This window comes from Protomyctophum bolini (genome assembly GCF_963924005.1).
Source record: "Protomyctophum bolini genome assembly, chromosome: 5".
Lineage (NCBI taxonomy): Eukaryota > Metazoa > Chordata > Actinopteri > Myctophiformes > Myctophidae > Protomyctophum > Protomyctophum bolini.
The window spans coordinates 41476899-41501135 of NC_137866.1; the positions used below are offsets into that span (position 1 = coordinate 41476899).

Below are 24237 nucleotides of genomic sequence, written 5' to 3' on the forward strand. Positions count from 1 at the left end.
GCAGATGTACAAGCTTGGGCTGTGTTCTCAGTCACACATAAAAGACAGGGTGCTCTCTTGCTGTCCTTGAGGCAGAGCAGCTCGTAATTCATTTTCAATGGGAGTCACGTGGTTTTGACGAGACAAGCTTGCTCCCTGCTTGTTCCATGGGAGAGGGGGGCTGGAAGACAGCCACGGAGAAAGCTTGTCTTGTCAAAACTACGTGACTCCCATTGAAAATGCTGCTTTGCCCCCCCTCTTCCCCAAGGACGGCGAGAGAGCACCCTGTCTTTTATATGTGAGCCGCCGCCTGTGAGGTTGTAGGTCTATTTGTCGATGGCCAACACACAAAAAAATCTACAATGACACTGATGCTTTCCCGGTTTTAATGGGTTAATTGTCATGTGACTACATTTTAATTTGTATTTAATTTTATTTATTTATTATTATTTTAATTGTTCTTTGGGCACCCCCTATGAGAACTGATTATAATGCACTACTACATCACACATGTCCTTGCTTGTAAAAGCCAGATAACCCAAACCCACAATTTGAATATGTGCTTTCATTGCCCCTGACCACAAACTGAATGATGGTATTCAAAACAAATCGGTTATAGTTCAAAGAGAATACATTGAGTATTATCTCTCATTCCACATTTGCCAACAACATACTTTGAAATGTGTTTAACTTCTTAGGGTCTTGCCTGTCATGGTGTATGCTGTATCCGATTGAATCTTGGCCTCTTGAGCATTTATTTGCCATTACTTAATATAAAGAAAGCTGTGCTTTATTGTGATATTCGAATATCACAATAATGAATATTAAATAAAAACCATTTTTTAATTTTTCAACATTGTTGTGCAACTATACTTATTGTTATAGTTACTGTACTGTAATGTGCTCTGTACTGTACTGATTATTTTTGGTAAAAATCTTCAAGAAAGGACAGTTACTGTGTGGGGGTCCCTGGAACATCCAGACCCCCAGGAACGCGCCCAGGGGGGGGCGGCCTAATTCCTGCGAGCCTTCCCGCGTCAGAAACGGTCGCATAGGGACAAACACAGCTGCGTAATGGAGCAGAGGCACCGCTAAAAAACACAAAACAAACATTATTAAATCTTTGTTGTTTCTGACTCTGTGCTAAAGCAAATACTTTACCTCAATATAACTTTTTTTTAATTTTTTAACGTTGTAAGCCAACTAAACAAACTGAACACGAAGCAAAACATCATTACACCTTTGTTGTTTCTCCCTCCCTGTGGTGCAGAATGTACGCATTGACACAGTCTTCCCTGTGGAGTACTTTGAGATTGTGGAGTCTTCAACGAGTGGATCACAGCACCGCGTGAGAGCGCTGAAGGACGGCCAAGCGCTCATCAACGCTGCGCTCAACTCTGTCATAGATCAAGTGAGTCTGATTGTTACCTCAAATTAGCCACCAGAGCGTCGTTACTGTGTTAATCACCCAGTTAGTTCTGGCACTCCAGTGGAGAGTGGAGTTCATTTAAAGGAGTTGTGTGTGTGTGTCTGTTCATTTAAAGGAGTTGTGTGTGTGTGTGTGTGTGTGTGTGTGTGTGTGTGTGTGTGTGTGTGTGTGTGTTCATTTAAAGGAGGTGTGTGTGGTGTTAAAACATTAAAAGGATTAAGCTCTATATTCCGATGGTAATGATTCATTTCTGTAATCATTTCTGTAGAGTGTATGTTCAGCAACAGCTCCCTGTCTTTCCAGGCCTTTAGTAAACAGAAAAGACCTTAAGTACCTTTTTAACTCTGAGCTTGTACAAGCATAACCAAATAGACTTGCTCAGAGTTAAAGTTTGACAGTTAAGAGTTAAAAATTGACACTGAGGATTTGACTGTTTGTTTCAGGAGGGAGGGGTTCATGCTCTGACCAGTCCAGTGCACAATGAACAGGACGTGGAGATCTACAACCCCATCGTTCTCAGTCCTGCCATCCTCATGTTCCCATGGCAGCCCAGCATTGGAGCTTACCAGTACACAATACAGGTAAGCGTCCCGGTTTGAACAGAACATGGTCTTTCATGTCCTAGCTGGAGAAAGATCTGAAAATGAATATTGGCTTCTATTTTAACAGGATAAAAACAAGGCATTCTTTTTTTTCCAATGTATTTTTATTGAGGCTCTGAAATTTCACAGCTGTTCAATCGCAATTCAATGTATATAGAACCAGAAGTACCACAATACGGACAGTACATGCACAGACAAAAAACTAAATACAAAAAAAACTAAACCAGACAAAACAAAACGAGTACAACAGTCTTGACAGGATTGTAAAACAAGGCGTTTTATTGGCGATGATCGTTCAAGCATCTTGCAAGATTAGATTAAAGTGGTCAAACTAGCATTATAATCAATAGAACCTGTATTGAAGCATCTTTCACAAACATGAATTGTCTCAGAAATGTCATAAAAGCAAAGGTTTATGCCTAAAATATGTCATTTCCCCCCCCAACTGTTTGGCTGTATGTAGAACAGCAGCAATATAGGTTTAATATGATAAAACAAACATTAATTTCAGTCATGAGATTTAAAAAATTCTTTATTCCATGCATACGTCTCCTTCCTACAGTAACTAGGAGAACCAGTGTGCACAACCACTGTGTATATTGACACATGCTAACTAACTCTAACTCTGCTGCTTCTGTCAGGCGACCGGAGGCAGCGGAAATTTCAGCTGGTCTTCCTCCAACACGGCTGTTGCCACGGTGACCGTGAAAGGAGTGATGACGACTGTCAGTGACACGGGCGTGAGCACCGTGCACGCTCACGACGTGCGCAACCCCATGCACCACAGCCACATGAAGGTGAGCCTCCGTTCAGTTCAACTGCTGTTGTCGTCACTGTACAATGAAGTGTAGCTTGGCTACAATGACAAACCTCTCAGGCTTTCACACAATGCGACACCCCTATTTTATGTGATGACACCACATGTCACAGGGTCAAGTTTATTTTAGAGCAGTGGTTCCAAAACTGGGGGTTCTGACCGCCATGGGGAGGTCCCCAAATTATATTGGAAATAATTTGTGAAAATAGCCTATCTACAATAGCTTGTAGTTTGTTTATTCTCAGTGTTTATCTGTGGAACCGAGTCAAACTATCCAAGTGCTTGTCAGGTTCGGGGGTACTCTTAAACCACTTAATATTTAATCATATGACATATGGCGAAAATACCTGATTTACAAGCTCACAAACGACACGTTGTGATGCGGTGTGACCCTAGGTTGCGACTGTAGATTGGGCTATTTAAGATGTTTTTTAATTTAAAATGTCTAGATTGTCTCATGATGATAATAAACACTTCTATCCTGGTTCTATTCAGGTGTATGTCGTGGAGCCGGTGGGGATGGACTTCTCTCCCTGTGCGGTAGAAGCCAGAGTGGGCCAGGTGTTGGAGCTGCCCCTCAGGATCTTTGGTTCCCCGGCGGGGGGAGACGGGGACGAGGCGAGCGAGGAGAGGGTCATGCTGACCGACTGCTCCCACGTTGACCTGCTGGTCGAGCAGGAGAACCACGGTGTCTTCCAGCTGCTTGACGGTGAGTCACGTCTGAGTTGCAGTAAATTAACACTTTATTACCTTGCAGAGATCGTTGGTCAGATGTCATGGTTTATCAGATTCTAAAAATGTCTTCTATTCTGACAGTTTCCTGAAAAAGCTATGTTTCAATGTCAGTCGTTCTTCGATTTTTCAAAAGATATCAGACCTACAAGCTCGTAGCGCGCCACTCGGTGGCGTGCTATGAGCTTGTAGATCTGCTATTTTTCAATGGCTAAAGCATAACATAATGCTAACACCAAAATGGGTTAATGAAATCACCTGTGTTGGGTTTCTAGCCTGTTGAATTGCAGGCAGAATATTGTTATTTAAAGGGACCATTATACACATTAAAATCCTTTTTAGTGTTAAATTAACACCGAAGAGTGTCTGTACAAATTGAACCAGGTGGACCGTTAAGGGTGTAGTAGCCTATTATAGGAATAAACGATTTATATACCCTATATGCAGTATAATTGCCCTATTATCACAAACCAGAGAATGTGAAACGGTCCTCCTCAATCTAAATATGACTTGAATGCTGGGATTGGTACTTCTATAGATTAATTGGCCAACGACCTTTTGTAGACAGTTGGCGGTAAAGCTCTAACCTTTGTAAAAAAGAAAATTAAGTGGTTTTAGGAGTGAAACATGTGATTAATAATTCTAGTGGCATAAAAATATAATAATAATAATAAAAAAACGTTATGGTCATACAGTATGTAATTTATAATGTAAAGGGAAAATGGAATGTTATCGATAGAGTTTCAACTCATGCCCCCCCCCCCCCCAAGTGGGTTTTCTTTATGACTTTTCGATTGGCAGTACAAATTTTCTATCTGCAGAATTGCAAGATCTATGAGTTTTCATTCTGGTATGTTGCATTATGAATTAGATTATTGTGGTACTGTACCTGCCTGGGAACTGATAAATTACCCCTCCCCCCCCCCCACATCTGCAGTATAACAGTTAGTAGTCCTGTGTGGCCCGTTTAGTCTTTATTTGGTACTGTGTCATAACCACATTATTCCTTCCTTTCTCCGTCTGTAAATTTCCTTCCTCTCTCTCTGTCACTAAAAACTAACCTTCAGACCTCCCAAAACAAAGTCATACGACTACTTCTCGACCTTAAGCCGAAGACCCACCTACAGTAATTCCAAACCACTTTGCTTTGATGGGATGGCTCGGGGTAGAAGACGTAGTTAAGCAAATTTCACTGGGATTGGTATTTAAGATAGTCAAAGAGACATTGCCCTCAGCCACAACACTAGAGGGAGCGACCATGATCTGATATCACCACATTTAGAACAAACATGGGAAAGTTTTACTGCTCTGCCACCACAAATGCCTTAAAGCAGTGGTTCCCAAAGTGTGGTCCGGGGACCTCTAGGAGGGGTCCTTGAGAGAGTTCCATGGGTCCCCAGCTAAATGATAATTAGGAACCAAATGGACCCGTATGGGTCTGTAACTCAGAGTGTACAAATGTGTACAAATTTGTACACTTTCAGAGTTAAATTAACTTTGATTTTACAATATACATTGGGGTCCCAGAGATAGAAATTAAATGGGGGTCTAAAAACATTATTAGGAGAACTGGAAGTACATGTCATTTTTCCATTTCTTGTGTACATTGTTGCTCACGTGTACATTTTTATGCTATGTTCATGAACTGAATACATAGGAGGACCACAATGGAAACGAGTCCTCTAGACGTTTTTCTGTTATCCTTTGTAGCTTTAATATATTTCTGCCGTTTTCTTTTCTGACGTATAAAGTATTAAATCTCTCACTCCCTCCCCTCTCTTCCCCCGACAGGGAGGATGGGTCCGGAGGAGGGCCACTGCAGTGTGGTGCGGGCCAAGGCCCTGGCATCTGGGTACACGGTCCTGAGGGTCAGCTACACCCACGCAAACGTTCACCTCAGTGCCAAGATCACCATCGCTGCCTACCTACCTCTCAGAGTGAGTCTGGATTAAGGTTGTGCTCCCTTCTTCTCTCATCGCATGCTCGTCATCGTTCACATTAACCCACTTGAACCGCTAGAACTTAAGGTGAAAACGTCGTCGAGCTTACAACTTGTAGATGGGCTTGTTCTCTGCAGAGATATTTAGCCGGGTCCTTTTGGTTCCATTTTTACGTTCTCTCGTCCTTGAAATTAAGCCATTAAACTGGGAAAGCATCTGTGCCATTTTAGATATTGGCTATATACGTTTTTCAGAAAATTCTTAGAACAGTGGTTCTCAAAAATGGCAGATGTACCCTCTCTGGGTTTACCTTATCCTCGGGAGGCTCTCAGAATGAATGTGTGTACTGTACATCACCATGAATATTCTGGTGGAATGAATTCCTTGACATTTACTTAGTCTGCAGTCAGTGCCTGGAGGCCAATAATAATCATCCCCATCTTTACCCTGCGGTCTTTGTTGTCTTACGCCATTACTCTTTTAACCCATTCTGACCTGAGATCAGATTCATACGAGGTTTCCACTGGACACACACTGGTCTGATTAACCCATTCTGACCTGAGATCAGATTCTAAAAATGTCAGTCGTTCTTCGAATTTTTCAAAAATAGCAGACCTACAAGCTCGTAGCGCGCCACTCGGTGGCGCGCTATGAGCTTGTAGATCTGCTATTTTTCAATACATAAAGCGTAACATGATGCTAACACCAAAATGGGTGCCCGGTCAGAATGGGTTAAACTATCTCCTGAGCAGCAATTAGCCTTTTCTCTAAATCATCATGGGAGGATGAGCGCATGCACGCACACTCACACACACACACACACACACACACACACACACACACACACACACACACACACACACACACACACACACACACGCACACGCTCACGCCTTTGCTGCAATCAAGACACAGGAGTGTGAGTGTCTGTCTGTAGTACTGGTATTGTGTTGAGTTTGCTGTTGTTTGTTGTTCCTTTGTGCGGTGCATCTTAATTATTCTCTGGCACTGCTCTCTGTAATTTGCTTTCTCCTTGTGTGGTTTGACGGCGCCATAATGGAATGCATGTCAGCTGTTTGGGGTAGTATAGTGGATTATTTATATAAAGTGGCTTAATCTCGCATCATGCATCATTGTCATTCCTACATCATTAGACTGTGGCCCAGCATACTCATTAATGTTACCTGTTGGCCAGCATCACATCTGTCCGTTGTGCGTTATGTTGAAAATAGCAGATCGCTGTGATTGTGATTGCTTTTTGGTATTTTCTATGCCACCACCACACTGTCGGATGACGATGCCGCTTGCCACTAATATTGAAGTGAACTACTTTTTTTCTTTTCAATTATATTTCTTTAACCCATTAGGCCCTCACCGCCAACCAATCACGTTTCTTTTCTTTAGGGGCGGGGGGGAGGGTTACACTAGATGCAGCTTTTGGCTAACCTACGTATGATCCACCGTTCAAGCTCCAGTGAAGCGAGGAACAAGGACACCACGCTAAAACTCTTCCCATCCACTTCCATGTTAGAACGTCTATCTCTTCATCGTTCCACTATAGGTGCCGACCACCATTACATTTTCAATGGGCTCTAACTATGGAACACATGGACGGATTTAGAAGTATTTTTCTTTTTTTTTGCGCTCGCGCAGCGACTGCCTCTCTCATTATCAACCGTCGGGGATGCAATCATAATGAAGATGAATATTCTGTGACTGCTTAAAATATGAAAAGCATGGCATGAGGGCTATTTTGGTTAAATAAATATTCTGATTCCACAAACAGTTTTCTGAGAAACTTGTGATGTTTTGTTTATCAGTGGTGCTCAAACTTTTTCATTTCCCCCTGACTCCCCCAAAATTATATGTATTTGGCCGTGGATCTCCATCTCAAAATATTGTTTCCATGGTCCATGGACCCGTTTTAGTTGATCTTTTTCTTTTTGAAAAAGATTTACTTTAAAAATATATTCAATGATTTGTAAAAAATCTTCATGGTGATTATGAGCTTGTAGATCTGATTTTAAAAAGAAAATAAAGTGACACACATTCATGTATATAACTAAAATCTAAAATGGAACAGATGCTTTCCTGGATTGAATGGGTTAAATATTATTTTTTCAAATCATATTCTTTCAAGCACTTGTTTTGCACTGGCAGCTATAGATTGACCCTGTTTTTTCTTTGTTTATTTCTGCTGTGTCTTTTTCAGCATGCACTGTTGTTTCATTTATTCTCTTTCTTCAGGCAGTTGACCCTGTATCCGTGGCTTTGGTGACCCTGGGGTCATCTAAAGAGATGCTCTTTGAGGGAGGCCCAAAGCCCTGGGTTCTGGAACCGTCCAAGTTCTTCCGGAACCTGAAGGCAGAGGATGAGAGCAGCATTGGCCTGGCATTGACCGGTCCATCGACTCACAGCCACAGCCAACACTGGCTCACAGCTACCTGCAGAACTCTGGGAGAGCAGGTCAGATCTGATCCTTACAGCTTACACTCTCCATAACCTGGTTTACCATAGTTTTTCACTATCCATAACCTGGTTTACCATAGTTTTTCACTATCCATAACCTGGTTTACCATAGTTTTTCACTATCCATAACCTGGTTTACCATAGTTTTTCACTATCCATAACCTGGTTTACCATAGCTTATCACTATCCATAACCTGGTTTACCATAGTTTTTCACTATCCATAACCTGGTTTACCATAGTTTTTCACTATCCATAACCTGGTTTACCATAGTTTTTCACTATCCATAACCTGGTTTACCATAGTTTTTCACTATCCATAACCTGGTTTACCATAGTTTTTCACTATCCATAACCTGGTTTACCATAGCTTATCACTATCCATAACCTGGTTTACCATAGTTTTTCACTATCCATAACCTGGTTTACCATAGTTTTTCACTATCCATAACCTGGTTTACCATAGCTTATCACTATCCATAACCTGGTTTACCATAGCTTATCACTATCCATAACCTGGTTTACCATAGTTTTTCACTATCCATAACCTGGTTTACCATATCTTATCACTATCCATAACCTGGTTTACCATAGTTTTTCACTATCCATAACCTGGTTTACCATAGTTTTTCACTATCCATAACCTGGTTTACCATAGTTTTTCACTATCCATAACCTGGTTTACCATAGCTTATCACTATCCATAACCTGGTTTACCATAGTTTTTCACTATCCATAACCTGGTTTACCATAGCTTATCACTATCCATAACCTGGTTTACCATAGCTTATCACTATCCATAACCTGGTTTACCATATCTTATCACTATCCATAACCTGGTTTACCATAGCTTATCACTATCCATAACCTGGTTTACCATAGTTTTTCACTATCCATAACCTGGTTTACCATAGCTTATCACTATCCATAACCTGGTTTACCATAGCTTATCACTATCCATAACCTGGTTTACCATAGCTTATCACTATCGATAAGTTCGATAACCCTGGTTATCATATTTTACTATCCATAACCTGGTTAGTTATCATAAGCCTTCACTGTCCATAAACCTGGTTTACCATAGCTTTTCACTACCAATAACTTAGTTACTTACTCTACCTGATACTCAAGGATATTCTTCAGAATTATGATACAATGAAAATGGTTATGCTCCACAGTACGACTACACAGTATGACTACTTCTAATTTGTAAAAGTTCATCAACTTTAGAAATGGCTTTTACGTTAGTGTTACTCTCTGAGTTCAAGTAATACATTTTAATCAGCACAGTTCAAGTGAGACTTTTTAATCAGCACAGTTCAATTAACAGTTTAATTAACACGGGTCAATTAACAGTTTTAATTAACAGCTCAATTAACACAAAACGATGCAAACGTGCAATACGCATCGCACAGCCATGGAGCACATAGCTTTTCCCCTGTTGTAAGATTTAACTCTAGAACTGTGCACAATGTTTCTTGTCTCTCTACTAAATATCAAAACTTTAAGGTGTCATACAATCCAAATGCACTCGGATGTTTACTGTATTGTCTACAGATGCCGGAACACTGAACATGCGTTTTGTTCACTTTTACAAGGCTCCTCATACATATTTTATTTATTGATCATGAATGATCTTATTCATCAGGTGTTGGAGGTGACTGTGGGGAACAAGGCCAGTCTGACCAACCCCTACCCTGCTGTGGAGCCGGCGGTGGTCAAGTTTGTGTGTGCACCCCCGTCCCGCCTGACCCTAGTGCCTGTGTACAGCAGCCACCAGCTGGACCTCAGCTGTCCGCTGCTGCAGCACAACAAACAAGTGGTAAACAATCATATCGTTGCTTAACTCCTTATCTACATATTTTAACTTTTTCTTGAATTAACCTAATTGGGCATACTAGCATCACACAAAAGCAAGTTTGCATCTTGTCGATATGCTATTCTTGAATTTGAATCCTGAAAAGTAACAGTTTTGGACATATGAGGTTTCCCGACGATATTTTAACAATTTTTGTTTTATTTGCCATACTGCGTGATTTTTTTTTTTTCTTAATGATTTTATTCAAATAATTTAGTTAAAGTAATGGATTAAATTGGTTTAGTCTTATCTATTGCACCTCTACTCTTCAATATTAATACACACATTATCATCATCCAGGTGCCCGTCTCAAATTACCGTAATCCCATTCTGGACCTGGCCGCCTTCGATCAGCACGGCAGGAAGTTCGACAATTTCAGCTCTCTGGGTCTACTGTGGGATTCGACCAAAGTGTCCCTGGCCAGCATCGAACCCTCCATGCCCATGGAGCTGGAACTGCAAGAGGACGCTGGCATACAGAAGAAACTGCATGGTACAGTACATACACATCACACCACGCATGGCATTGGCACTGAATAAACTACATGGTACATACAGTACACATCACACCACGCATGGCATTGGCACTGAATAAACTACATGGTACATACAGTACACATCACACCACGCATGGCATGGGCACTGAAGAAACTGCATGGTACATACACATTTTTTTTTTTTTTTTGTGGTTACCTCTGTAAAGCCCCCCCATGTAAAGCGTCTTTGGGTACTCAGAAAAGCGCTATATAAGTTTGAGATATTATTATTATTATTATACACATGGCACATGGCAACCACATCAAGTGGTTGTTCTCAAACCTTTTTGTTTCAAGGGCCCCAGGTGTGTATGCATTACAGCGATGGGCCCCCATTTTGCTAACTTCTTTTGAATCTGTTTGGTGGGCCGTTACCATTGGCGATAATGGCCCACAAATAATTTGTAAAAAAAAAAACCTCAATGTGGTATTGTTACTTTTCAGGATTCAAATTCAAATTCAAAAGTAGCAGATCTACAAGTTGTATATCTGATGCTTTTGTGTGACACTGACTACTATTATGATCAAGTTTGTTAATTTACCGTACGCAAAAAGGGGAGGAAGGAGGTTTCTGCCCGACAGCAACGATATTTAAAAAACAATTTAATTATTTTTGTCTTAATGCATCATTAACTTGTTTTTTTTTCTCTCAGGTCGTCAGACGGTTCTTGTTCATCATCAGACAGGAATTGCCGCCATCACAGTGACTGCTGTGGATTACCAGGTGTCACATCTTGTGGCAGCCAAAGTTCTCAGAAAGGTAATGACCCTAAACAAGTACTAAGTCACCCAGAAACGCATGACGCTGCTGCCAGTGGAACCAGTATTTTAACTACCGACTGTGGTGTCATCTCTGTCCTATAAACCTGACCCAACCTGTTTTCCAAGCATTCTAACAATGTTAACAGTAGCTACATTGTTACAATGCAGTCCGGCAGCATTCATTTGCAAACACTTGAGCCCTATTTATATAGTGTAGAGACCGGAACTTGGTTTGACATTTCCCCTTTCTCAGTCCACTTCCTCACAGGTGCTGCGGTGTTTATTTCCACTAACAACACCACTACTGCACATGTTTAGGGAAGTGGTGTAGATTCAGCAGCAAGCCTCAGACTTAAAATCCAGGAAGCAATGTACCTCCCCCTGTATGCTAAGAGCTGGATACAACATGCACAGAATGCTCCGTGTGTATTGTCTTAATGTGTTATAATGTATAAATAAGGCTGATCATTACATCAGGGGCGGCTGTGGCTCAGGAGGTAGAGCAGGTCGTTCCAATGATCCATGGGTCAGAGGTTCGAATCCCAGCTCCTCCTGTCTACATGTCGATTGTCGAAGTGTCCTTGGGCAAGACACTTCGACCCCCAAATTGCTCCCGATGTGCTGGTTGGTACCTTGCATGGCTTCCGCCGCAATCGGTGTATGAAAGGGTGAATGTAATGCACAATCTATGTAAAGCGCCTTGGATAAAGGTTCTATATAAATACACCATTTACCATTTTACATGGTGGTTCCCGTTTTGTGTCCCTCCTTTGACTTCTGCTTCCTAATTCAGCAGGACAATACCACCCTGCTGTTGTCATAACGTTTACTGTATATGGTCTGTAACCACAGCAACCGTTCTGTTTCATTCATCCTTGACAGTATGACGCTTTGACCCCTGTCTCGGCCACTCTGGAGCTGCTACTGGTGGAGGACGTGAAAGTCAGCCCAGAAAGCCTGACCATCTACAACCACCCTGACGTGCGGGTAAGACCAGCTCCTGCTGTTACCACTGGTAGACGTGCGGGTAAGACCAGCTCCTGCTGTTACCACTGGTAGAAAGGAACTGTCGGGCAGAGAAACAACCTTTTTGAAATGGGCAATTTTGCATAATGAGTACCTTTTTACTTTTGGTACTTAACATAGCACTTCTATATTGCTTCAATACCCTTTCTTAAATGAAAACTCTCTCTGCCATCTCTGGCTGTTAACAAAATGTATCCGTTTCCCTCCGAGACGTTTGAACTGACATACTTGGGTGATCCTCTAGCGTTTGGGGTTTAACTGCTGCATGCTAGTTTGCCTCTCCAGAAGTTCTTTCTGCAGGCCTGTCTCTCTCTCTCTCTCTCACTCTCTCTCTCTCTCTCTCTCCTAACCTGTATAATGTAGGAGCCAGCGTTTTAAACTTGAACCCCAGCATCCATACTCTGGGGGGTATCATTAGCCCAAAATAGCTGATATACAAACTTTTAGATCGGCTATCTTTGGCGAAGAGATTTGGTGTAGGTCCAAGTCCAATTTACTACGTGTGGAGCGTTTAAAGTGGTTAACGGCTACACACTCTCAAAAGTTTGCCTCTCCGGGAGGTCTTTCTACAGGCCTCTCTCTCTCTAATCCTGTGTGATGTAGTAGCAGGCAGTCACGCCAGTCAGTGTCTGATGGGGGCGGTGCAGAAAATAACCGCGAGTGACCTGCATAAGAGGATTATAAAGTGTGACCGCGGGCAGGGGTCACCTTTTGATGCCACCAGTGGATTCATGTTATTCTTGTTATTAAGTGCTTGAGTTTGGTGTGTGTGTGTGTGTGTGTGTCTGTCTGTCTATACTTGTGAGGGCCAAATGTCCCCCACAACTATAGTAGAAATTGTCTCTTGTGAGGACGAGGGTACATTCAGTTTAGGGTTGCGATAACCGATAAGACTTTGAGGTTATGTTTAGAGTTTTGAGTGATTTATACTTGGCACAACATTTTCAGCTTTAGGTTTACGGTAATTTTTTTTGCAATAATACAATTGCCATACTAAATGTTGCTGTCCTCACAAATATAGATATACAAATGTGTGATGTGTGTGTGTGTGTGTGTGTGTGTGTGTGTGTGTGTGTGTGCGTGTGTGAAGGGGCGGGGTTCTGGATGACAAACGGTAAGCCTGTCTTAAGTCTTAAACCATTTTCATGTTTATCTTCCAACACGTTTGGTCTTGCAGGCAGACCTGTCCCTGCGAGAGGGTTCAGGACACTTCTATGTCAACGCCAGTGTGGGAGGCCTCGTGGAGGTTGAGTTTCAAGAGGCCACTTTAAAAGCCCAGGTGAGGAGGAACAAAATGGTCTTTTATGTTCTTCCTGTGACGTAACCACACACAAAATGTGGTAGCGTCCTAGGGTTTCCAAAAGAGGCAAAGGTCCAAAAGCAAAATAGATGAGGGAGCATCCTTTTTACAGCACTAATCGAGGCACGGATGAAAACTGAGCCCTTGCTTAGCTGACTCAGGGAAGGCGTTTCGAGTCAACGACTCTTCCTCAGGCAGCAATCATGTTTTTAAGGTCTACAGTATGTGTGTTTTAAGTGTCTATGTTGCTTATATACTGTAACTGCAAAACAGCAATACACCACACATCATATCCTCCTCATTTTACCATTTTTACTGTGGATTTTTAAACCTTAATGTGAAGTCAGGCTACTCACACTACCGGGCCGGGGGGGGGGGGTGACCGCAATCCGGGCCCCTCGAGTCACGGGCCAGGGCGAAGTCACACCACCAACCCCCCCGGTAGTTCCACGCCTGAGGCTACTTGCTACATTATAGATATCGTCTCTGTCGAGTGAAAACCTCATATGTCCAAAACTGTTACTTTTCAGGATTCAAATTCAAATATGGCAAAAGGTGCAAATCGATAAGCTCAGGTTCAACTTGTTTTATTGACGAAATCATTTTTTTTTATTTGATCAAATGTTTATTTATTTCCTTAGTGTTATCTTTAATCTTGTTCTGTAAAGCTCTTCTAACCCTGCTTCTAAAATGCAATTCATAAATATTAATTGACAGAAACCTTGTATCTCCACATTTTTTGCTTTGTATGTTTCTTTGTCACTTAATGCCCCAATTTGTGTATCAAACTAAAGAAGTGAAAATAGCCCATCTACAAGCTCACAACGCCTTGTGAGGTTGTCAATCGGCTATATTCAGAGAAAGCTACTTTTGTGTGATGCTGTAATACGATAAAGTAGGCGTTAATTCACAAAAAAAATAACACTACAAAAGTAAAAAATATGGAGACAAGAGGTTTCTGCCTGACAGCAAAAATGTAGTATATTCCATCCCACTGTGCTGATGTCTCCACTCCAGGTTGCTCCGCTCCATCCAGGCCTGGTGACGGTGATGGTTCATGACCTGTGCCTGGCCTTCCCTGCTCCGGCCCAGGTTGCCGTGCACGTCTCTGGCATCCTGGAGGTGTACGTTCGAGTGGTGGACAAGGTCAGCTGATGGTGACGCTTGATCCTGTTCCGTTATCTGGACGGGCCCAGACACGGCTGGACCGTTATCAGTCACTCGATTTCCTCTTCCACGCCTGATTGGCTTTCTAAAGTACTTAACCTTTGTGGTCACGACGTTGTGGCTTGAGTATTCCTCACGCTTGACCTCACTGACTTCCATCCCCAGGATTTAACCTGACCAAATTAATGTTCTCTGACAGTACATGGATTTTAAAGGGAAAACGGATGATTTTCAACAAACGCTGTGATGAATATACCCCGAATTCCAAAAAGCTATTCATAGTGTTGTTGCCTTATACGTTGATGCATTTATTTGCCGTCAATCACTTTTATCTCCACAGAATATTTGCAGAATATTATAGTTTAAATGCCCTATATTTGGTGTGAAGTAATCAATATAGTCTTCTGTGTATTTTAGAAGGCATCGGCCTCGTCATCGTTTCGTGATGTCAAACATTTCAGAGAAATGTACACAGTAGACTTACTGGAGGCTATTCTTTTGCCACACTATGAGTTTTCTCTGCATTGTCTTCATTTGCATTCCAGTGGCGCTTCTTTTCTTATCTTTCTCTATTTAAATTGTTGATAACAAGTTCTCAATGTAATGGCTCTGCTTGAGATTATCACTTGAGAAGGAAAGTAAATCTGCACACTGGGCTCTTTATAATATGGTACCAGTTTTGCCTGCTCATTCTGTGTCTCAGGAGGGCCGTGGACAGTTCAGAAACCCACCTACCAGTGAAACCATCAATGGGGCTTTATTTTCCTGGAAAGTTACCATGCTATAATGGAAGCTATTATCTCATATTAATATAATACAAATCTAAATGTAATGTGAAATATTGTTTGGATGATTATTATTGTTATGGTAGGGATTATGAATGAGCATAAGTGAGGAGCAATTATATAAAGATGGGTCTTCCGTCGACTTCCCATCTTTCTCCAGTGTACATGTTCAGTTCCTGTACATTTTCAATTTCATTACGATAATCCCTGGTCATTTCAGGTGGAGATTGGTAAATCTGTGAGAGCTCATGTCAGAGTCCTGGACGACAACAAGAAACCCTTCCCTGCCAGATACTTCCACGTTATGAACCTGAAACTCAAGGTCGCCTCTGGGATCGTCTCTCTGCAGTAAGTCTGGTAGACGTGGAAACGTGTTAACCACTTCAAACCCTGAATGGTGGACCGGAGGGATGCCCTCAGGGCTCTATTATTAGTGTATTTCATTTTTGCCACGTTGTAAACTCGTCAATCTATATTCCTATGAAAGCTTTCCCCACCCATTTAGACCTGAGGCCAATTCTAAAAAAACGTCATCTAAATCCTAACAGTTTATTTTTCTATGTCAGTGGTGTTCAACCCTTTTCATGTCAAGGACCCCCAGAATTATCTGTATTTGGCTGCGGACCACCATCTGAAAAAACGTTTGCAAAAAAACGTTTGCTCTGAAAGAATATATATTCAAATATTTGTGCCACATTTTCAAGTTTTTTCAAAAATAGCAGATCTACAAGCTCGTAGTGCTATGAGCTTCTAGATCTGCTATTTTTCAATAGCTAGAGCACAACATAATGCTTAAAACACCAAAAGGGGTTCCTGACTCCAGAATGGGTTAAAGCCTGGTTTATAGTTTGACGTATGAAGTGTGTTGCTATGAAGCATGGCTTGTATTCTGGACTTCTGGATATTATGCAGGGTGTTTATGTGGATCTCTGAATGTCGTCTGTTGTGCAGAAACCATATCTCCATATTGTGGAGATATTCACTACTTCTTCATACAATAGAGTTGCGCAAACATACAAAAAATAGCTGATCTACAAGCTTGTAAATTATTAATTCTGTCTGAGGGTTTTTGATGGGCGATATCCCATCCTATGTCCAGCTTTTGGTTTATTTAACGCAAAGTCCCAACACAAACATTAAATGCCCTTGACAATTAATGGACAATTTTGAGTGTTTGTGTAAACACAAACATTGCTTCACAGGGGTGTGATTTTATAAATATTATTTAACCAAAGTATTTAAAAGAGCTTGTGGATAAAATAACTACATTGGATCCATTGGAACACAGGTTATTTTATTCATTTCTTGTAAAGTAAGCGTTTCGGAAATGTTGGTTTCCAGCCAACAGTGACTCTACGCAGGGTGGTTTATGAATATGCAGGTTGTTTATGAATATGCATCATGGTGGTTTATGAATATGCTGGCTGTTTATGTGGATGCCTGCCTCCTCCTTCTGTGCAGTGCTGTAGCTGAGCATGCAGAGAAAGACACGTCCATCTTCCTGGTGAAAGGTCTCTCCATTGGCCAGACCACTGTGTCAGCTGTTGTTGTGGATAAAAACGGAAAGAAGATCACATCTGCCCCTCAACAAATAGAGGTATAACATTTGCATAAGCTTTAATAGGGTTTTTCCACTTAAAAACCACCTTCTGGTTTGATTTTCACATCTACTATGGCTTTTTATGTGCTCCCTATTTTTTTTTTGCTTGATTTTTTTGCTTTATTCAATATTTAGATATTTGATATTAATTTTGATCCGACCCATCCATATAATTCAAACCTCATGTTTAACTATGTTGGCTATTTAAAAACACGTCTCTGGTTCTGGTGACTGATATTGTCCTAGTGTGAGGGGGGACTATCATTTTTCTTTATTTGTTTGACAAAAAATATGCTGAAGGAAAGAAAGATAGAAGTAGGCAAGTTTTTCAACATTGTACCCTTAAGCTTTACTGTGAAATACTATACTATACTTTGTGTGCGTGTGTGTGTGTGTGTGTGTGTGTGTGTGTGTGAAAACTAATTCTCAGAGGGATTCCTTTTTTTTTTTTTTTCCTTTCCCAGGTGTTTCCACCCTTCAAACTCATCCCCAGGAAAATTACTTTGTTAATTGGAGCAATGATGCAGGTATGTATTGGATTCCCCAGGAAACAGCTGGTCTCTGCCCCACTCCAGTGAAGAGGCTGAGCCCTCTGCCAGGGAGAGAGTGTCTTGCAATGGGGGACGATTTGAAATGCCACATGGCGCTTGTTCCCTAGCTCACGCTCCACTTAAGACAGCAGTTCTAAAACGTTTTCCTGTTAAGGACTCCTCAAATGGATCTGAACCTCCCAAATTGATCCGACCCCCATCTGAATAGATTTTTGTGCCAGGGACACCTATGAGAGAAGATTTGTCATGTTTTATGGAAATAGACAAACTACGAACTACGATGAGCTTGTTTTTGAATTGCTGAAAAATACAATTTTGTGTGGGTGTGTTTAAAATCTTCCTCGTTTTACTGGGGACCCCCCAATGACCCATGGGGGTCCCTGGACCCCTCATTGAAAACCGCTAATTCATTTGGAGATTTCTTTTTGTTTTGTTGCATTCCTAAGCCAATAATGTGATGACCGGCACTCCTCCGCTCCATCAATCTGCATCTAGATAATTGTATTTATACTGTATATTTAACAAAAAATAATTTGCTTGGTGGGTACCCATCTCATCATCTAATGTTGAAATTAGTTCTTTTTTTAAACATCGGAACGATGCAGTAATTGCTTTTATTAAATGATGAATAAACAAACAAACCATCAGTGTGTGCACAAAGGCGACTCATGCAAAACTCATACTTCCTTTTTTTCTCTTCGTCATTCAGTTGTTATATCTGTCTCATTAGTTCATTGAACTAATCGATTTGATCTATTATAGAAGAAAAAAAAATCTTTGATCTATAATTTAATAGTTTCTGCCTTTTATTGATAGTGAACAGTAGACTGAAATGGGGAGAGAGAGAGAGAGAGAGAGAGAGCTGGGGAGCGACACGCAGCAAAGGTTGTGGGGTTTGGCATTAGCAGCGGTATGTTGTAGAATAAATAATCTTCCAAAGGTGAAGGCATGATGAAGTGAAGTGTTGAGACTTTATTCAGAAGATTCAGCAGAGTAACGACATACAGAGAGTGAGGAACAGGCCTCCTTGCCTGTTCCAGCAGCCCCTCCGCACCCTGAAAGCATGAGTGTCTATTTCAAACAAAGTGTTTTTTTGACTGGGGGGTCATATTTTGACAGCAGGAATTGCCTGTCATAATATCAGGATGTATTAGGATGTTGATATTCATTCATCAGCCAACACTCCCCACTCACAGGTAGGGTTGGGGGCGCAAGCCCCCTCCACCCCCCCCAACCCCATTCTCATTCTTTTATTTTTTCCCCCAACCCCATTCTCATTCTTTTATTTTTTTACTTTAGATCACATCTGAGGGCGGGCCCCAGCCTCAATCCAACATCCTCTTCTCCGTCGTGGCCAATGAGGAGATAGCATCCGTCAACGGCGTGGGCCATGTCAGGGGCGTGGCCGTGGGCAACGTCACGGTGACCGGACTGGTCCGAGCGGTCGACTCCGAGACCGGGAAGCTGGTGGTCATCTCTCAGGTTAGAGCAGTGTGGAAGCTGGTGGTCATCTCTCAGGTTAGAGCAGTGTGGAAGCTGGTGGTCATCTCTCAGGTTAGAGCAGTGTGGAAGCTGGTGGTCATCTCTCAGGTTAGAGCAGTGTGGAAGCTGGTGGTCATCTCTCAGGTTAGAGCAGTGTGGAAGCTGGTGGTCATCTCTCAGGTTAGAGCAGTGTGGAAGCTGGTGGTCATCTCTCAGGTTAGAGCAGTGTTCATTTCAGAGGAAATTCGTCCACTACCTTTTTGAGTGGTGCAACCACTCCTACAACCAGCAATGTCCATGTACCTGTGTACCTGTGTACCTGTGTACCTGTGTACCTGTGTGTGTCTATGAGCACGAGTATGTTACTTATTTATACCAGTAGGGGGCGCCAGAAACAGAGAGAGGGGTAGTGCTGTGTCTCTAATGAGAGAGAGAGAGAGAGAGAGAGAGAGGGGGGGGGGGGGGGATTGCACCACTCAGTTCACACGTGTGTGCTTTTTTCACTGACAAACACTAAACAAAAACTAAGCTATGATGACTTAAAATAAGACTAAATATATTGCCAATTTTGTCAACAAATAAAAACTGGAGGGAATAGTGGATAAGAGATTGGTTGCGCTCGGGTGTTGGGTTCTGAAAATGGCACATCTGGCAAGCTCTGTCTGTTCTGCTGTTTTCAAGTATAAAATCGGCCTATAATTACGGTCGACAAAATTAACTGTAGATTTAGTCGACTAAAATCTTACATTTAGTCGACTAAAATAGACTAAAATTCTAACTTTTCGGATGACTAAAATATGACTATGGCATTTGTAGAATAGGCCTAACGTCTTAATGGCTTCATTGTGGATGTTCCATAGGATGAAGTAAAAGTGGAGGTGGTGCAGCTGAAAGCCATTCGGATCCGAGCCCCCATCACCAGAATGAAGACCGGTGCTCAGGTATAATTGTAGTGCGATTGTACAGTGGTACGATTATCGTACCACTGTACAATTTGCAAAACCGTTAATAATAAAGTATACAATCAAGGTACCCTTACACCTGACCGAAGCGCCATTCACACTGAGCACTGTAACGATAACTATATCGTTCACCATTTTATGTTTTATTGTGGGTGTGAACTCTGCCAACCAGTTGACTGAGAACGATTTTAAAACTATATCTTTACTGTTATCGTTAGAGTTATAGTGCTCAGTGAGTGTAAATGGCCCTTCTTGGTTGCACTTAGTGTGTCACTCCCCGGAAATGGCAGATGCTCAACGCATCGCAACCAAGTATAAATCAAGCTTCTACTATACTAGTAAAATGTTTCTCTCAAAGAAATGGTCCTTTTATACAGATTCACCGTTGTTCTCTGCAATGAATTCTGAAGCATTGTCCTGTTTTTGTGTCCTGTGCCAGATGCCTGTATATGTGATGGGTCTCACCAACAGTCAGACCCCCCTCTCCTTTGGCAGTACCCTCCCAGGTCTCACCTTCCATTGGTCCACCACCAAGAGAGACATTCTTGATGTCCAATCACGTCACAGTGAGGTACAGCAGGACCTCCCTCCCTCTAAACATGCATGCATTCTGTGTACGTGGTAATGACAGAGACTGATGATAAGCCGCTGCCCTCTCCATCCCTTTTATCAGACAGAGTGATATTTTTAGGGCAAACAGAAATGCGCTCTATGTGCAATGTGAGCCAGGCTTATTTTGCCTCGCTGCCTTGTCACTTCCACTTTGGTGTTTGATGTAAAACTCCATCCAACTGCCATCCTTGTAATATGCACTTTTACCTTAACTTTCAGGCCAATGTGCAGCTCCAACCGGAGCATAACTTTGCCATGAGCGTGACTGGGAGAGCGAGAGGCCGCACAGGGCTGCAGGTGGTGCTCAGAGCCAGCGACCCCGAGGCCGGTCAGCTGGAGGGGAACCTACGGGAGCTGAGCGACGAAGTCCAGATCCAGGTACAGGACACTAAGACGTGGGCGATTAGCGTTTCTCTGAGGGTCTCGTGTCCGAACACAGCCATGCTGCCAGATATGAGTGCACTGCGAATTAGCCTTTGTTCATGGACAATCATGCGTATCAGCCCTCGCCTCCTCCCGCTGCTAGAAGATAAAGAAGCCCAGCCTGAAGGATAAGATAAACCTTTTATTGATCCTAGCGGGGAAATTCAGGTGTCATGGCAGCAGCAACAGCAGAAAGAATGAAACACTGGAGAGGTGCAGGTAAAAGTAGAGTCAAGAACCAAACCAAGATGGAGAAGTAATAGTTAGACTTAAGCCTAAACATCTGTACTGAGATTGACATACTGCATGTTTATTCTGTCAAAAGATAAGTATAAAGGTATATCATCAGTAAATATCTATTTTAGTTTGAGAACTACTCATGTAGACTATTAACATTGAATATGAGAGTGATTAAACAGTATGTACGGTGTCAACTTAATGTATTTATGTACAGCCTGTCAATGAATATGTAAAGTCATAAGTGATGCGTCGGCATCAATGTGTTATAGTTAACTTAAGTGTGGCGATAAGATTGCATGCTTCACATTGCATTTTGCCATGATGAGATATTTATCATCACTAAGAAAACACAACATCAAAGAGAGATTAAAACTGATGGATAATTGAGGATTCCCTTTGATCAAGGTTTATGACAAGCTGTTGATGCTTAATCCACAAGTGGAAGTGGATGAGATCCTGATGGCTCCAAACTCCGTCCTCAAGCTGCAAACCAACAGGTGAGTTGGTTTAATATCTCCCAGTGATGATTTAATCCAATTGGAGAGAGTTCAATTTAACAGGTGACTGACCTTGTCCTGTACAGTAGCTAGCTAACTCAAATCACCTTATTTGTCATAATCATGAACATGTGATTCACTATTTCCTCTATAAAGATGTATTAAATATCTGGCCAGTTTTGGCTGTATTGATTTTTACATTTTTGTATTATTATTATTGTCAATCATCATTATTCTAATTTTGTAATATCTGCCCTTGTTGAGGTTCTCTCTGGGACCGTCATGAAATTTGACCCTTGTTATTATACAAATAATTGCGAATGATTATTTTGTAATTGTGTTTTTGGTGTTGGAACATGCACAGCACAAGGCAGATGCAGTATGATGAGGGCAGATATGATGACTCAACCATCCTCAACTCATTGTACCTGACACTAGGCCTATTATTACATAATCGCCTGGTTGCGTTAATTTGAGATAATCACATTTTTTTTGCATAATCGTTTCCATGTTGACAAATTCATATATTTTCAAACTGTTTCAAGCTCAAGAAAATAAATGCAATTTTTATTGATATGTTCCAGTGTTCATCGACCAAAGCACAATTTAATCGCAGTTCATTGTGACAATTAATCGCCATGTAACGGACAGTCCTGCCTGACACATGATGTGTGACTCTTGTCTCCATAGGGACGGAGTAGGCACGCTGGCCTACCGCATGCTGGACTGTCCGGAGCAGGCTGTGGTTGCTCAGGTGGACGACAAGGGCGTACTGTCCTCTGGTTCTCTGACTGGCTCCTCTTCACTGCTGGTCACCTCAAAGGAGACGTTTGGCATTAATCAGACTCTGATCCTCGCCGTCAAGGTTGGTTCTATGAACCTTGGTTCTGAATGCATTTACACAGGACGGCGTAGTAAAGTAGAGGTTCAAGGTGGCCGTATATATACTTATTTAAAGTTTTGTATTTTTTGTAAGAGTAAAAGAAAGTCAGTTGTTTGGCTCCTAACATTGTATCATCATCATAGGTAATTAAACACAACGAAAAGAAAAAAAGCAATGTACTGTATATACACACAACAAGAATGAAAAAGGCAGAGGGATATTACGAGGACAATCTGTGTGAATCCTCTTTGTACTGCTATTGCACTTACTGTATATAAAACTAGAGTCTAGAGTGAGTGGTTAGGTGATGCATACAACCCTGGCCTTCAGATGGAACCCAGCCAGACATTGTTACTCAGTATTATGCTGTGGACGCACTATCCGCTTATTTATCGACGCACCCCGTTTTGATGAATTATGAAAACTTCCATCTTCCGGATCATATTGACAGCCATATCATCCATCTCAATGAGCTTGAACATCTATTAAGAGACAATAAGCTGCATTAGCCAGCCTAATGTTCAGTGAGGCTGAACTGCACTCTCTCTTCATATTCATTAAGAGCAGCGTGGACCCATGGGGGGGCCTGCTGGTTCCCCACGACCAAAACCTACAAAAACACCCATTATGAATTATAGCCACTTAAGCCCCTGGTGGTCTTCATATTCATTAAGAACAGTTTTGACCCCATGGGATGCCTGGTGGCTCTCAGACAATTAGTGCACAGAACCATAATGCCTAACAATTAAATTACAATTTTAATCTTCAAAAAAACAATAGTACTGACCCTTATGACTCTGTCTCTGTTGTGTGAACCCCCTGCTCTCCCCAGGTGGTGCCAGTGTCCTACGTGCGCCTTAGCACCAGTCCGGCCCTCCACACCTCCACCAGAGAGACCCTGTCGGCCATCCCCCTCGGCATGGTGCTGTCCTTCACAGTCCACTTCCACGCCGCCAGCGGAGAGGCTCTGCACAGCTCCACCTCCATGCTGACCTTTTCCACCAACAGGTCACTACAACACGAATGTGTGTGTGTGTGCGCGCGCGCACACACATGCATGCACGCATGCACACACACACACACACACACACACACACACAAACACATGTACACACACGAGTACGAGCACACAATTTTCAGGCAATATTTGGCATAAATACAGAGATATGAAATACAGAGACTGTCCCTAGCGTGGCGACAAGTGGGCACGATCCTATGAAATTGTCGGTGATCATCACATATCTCACGCAAACACCCCAAATGTAAGAGTTTAATTGTGTCGGAACATTTTTCTACGTTTCTACATTGCTATTCACATGAGTGCAGTGGATCCCTGCGGATCCAGATTTTGGATCGCCTATGATGATGGGGGTAGATTATTATTATAATATTTGATATATATATTTTATAATCTAACTGTTGCTACTGTGGACATTCATTTTCATTACATGCGTCGACACAAAGATGGGAGGGAATCGGTTCTTTCAGGGACATTGTTTTGGGGTTCATTTGAATGAGTTAAAACTGCCTTCCAGAATTCTGACATTTAGTTTTACAGTTTGCTTACTGTTGTTCTAAAGTAAAGAC

General features: G+C 42.0%; 1 protein-coding gene across 2 annotated transcripts in view; it reads left to right on the plus strand.

Annotated features, from left to right (window-relative positions):
- Positions 1–24237, plus strand: part of nup210 (nucleoporin 210) — a 54223-nt gene that overhangs the window by 11505 nt on the left and 18481 nt on the right. For both annotated transcript variants that reach the window (XM_080764144.1, XM_080764145.1), the window contains exons 10-31: positions 1250–1390; positions 1852–1989; positions 2652–2807; positions 3323–3536; positions 5351–5496; positions 7747–7965; positions 9615–9788; positions 10125–10317; positions 11014–11120; positions 12005–12109; positions 13326–13427; positions 14466–14594; positions 15621–15748; positions 16862–16997; positions 17465–17527; positions 18851–19033; positions 19894–19974; positions 20435–20566; positions 20827–20985; positions 21676–21767; positions 22458–22632; positions 23483–23658. In XM_080764144.1, the coding sequence (XP_080620270.1) occupies positions 1250–1390; positions 1852–1989; positions 2652–2807; positions 3323–3536; positions 5351–5496; positions 7747–7965; positions 9615–9788; positions 10125–10317; positions 11014–11120; positions 12005–12109; positions 13326–13427; positions 14466–14594; positions 15621–15748; positions 16862–16997; positions 17465–17527; positions 18851–19033; positions 19894–19974; positions 20435–20566; positions 20827–20985; positions 21676–21767; positions 22458–22632; positions 23483–23658 (3149 nt within the window). The remainder of the gene's footprint in view (positions 1–1249; positions 1391–1851; positions 1990–2651; positions 2808–3322; positions 3537–5350; positions 5497–7746; positions 7966–9614; positions 9789–10124; positions 10318–11013; positions 11121–12004; positions 12110–13325; positions 13428–14465; positions 14595–15620; positions 15749–16861; positions 16998–17464; positions 17528–18850; positions 19034–19893; positions 19975–20434; positions 20567–20826; positions 20986–21675; positions 21768–22457; positions 22633–23482; positions 23659–24237) is intronic.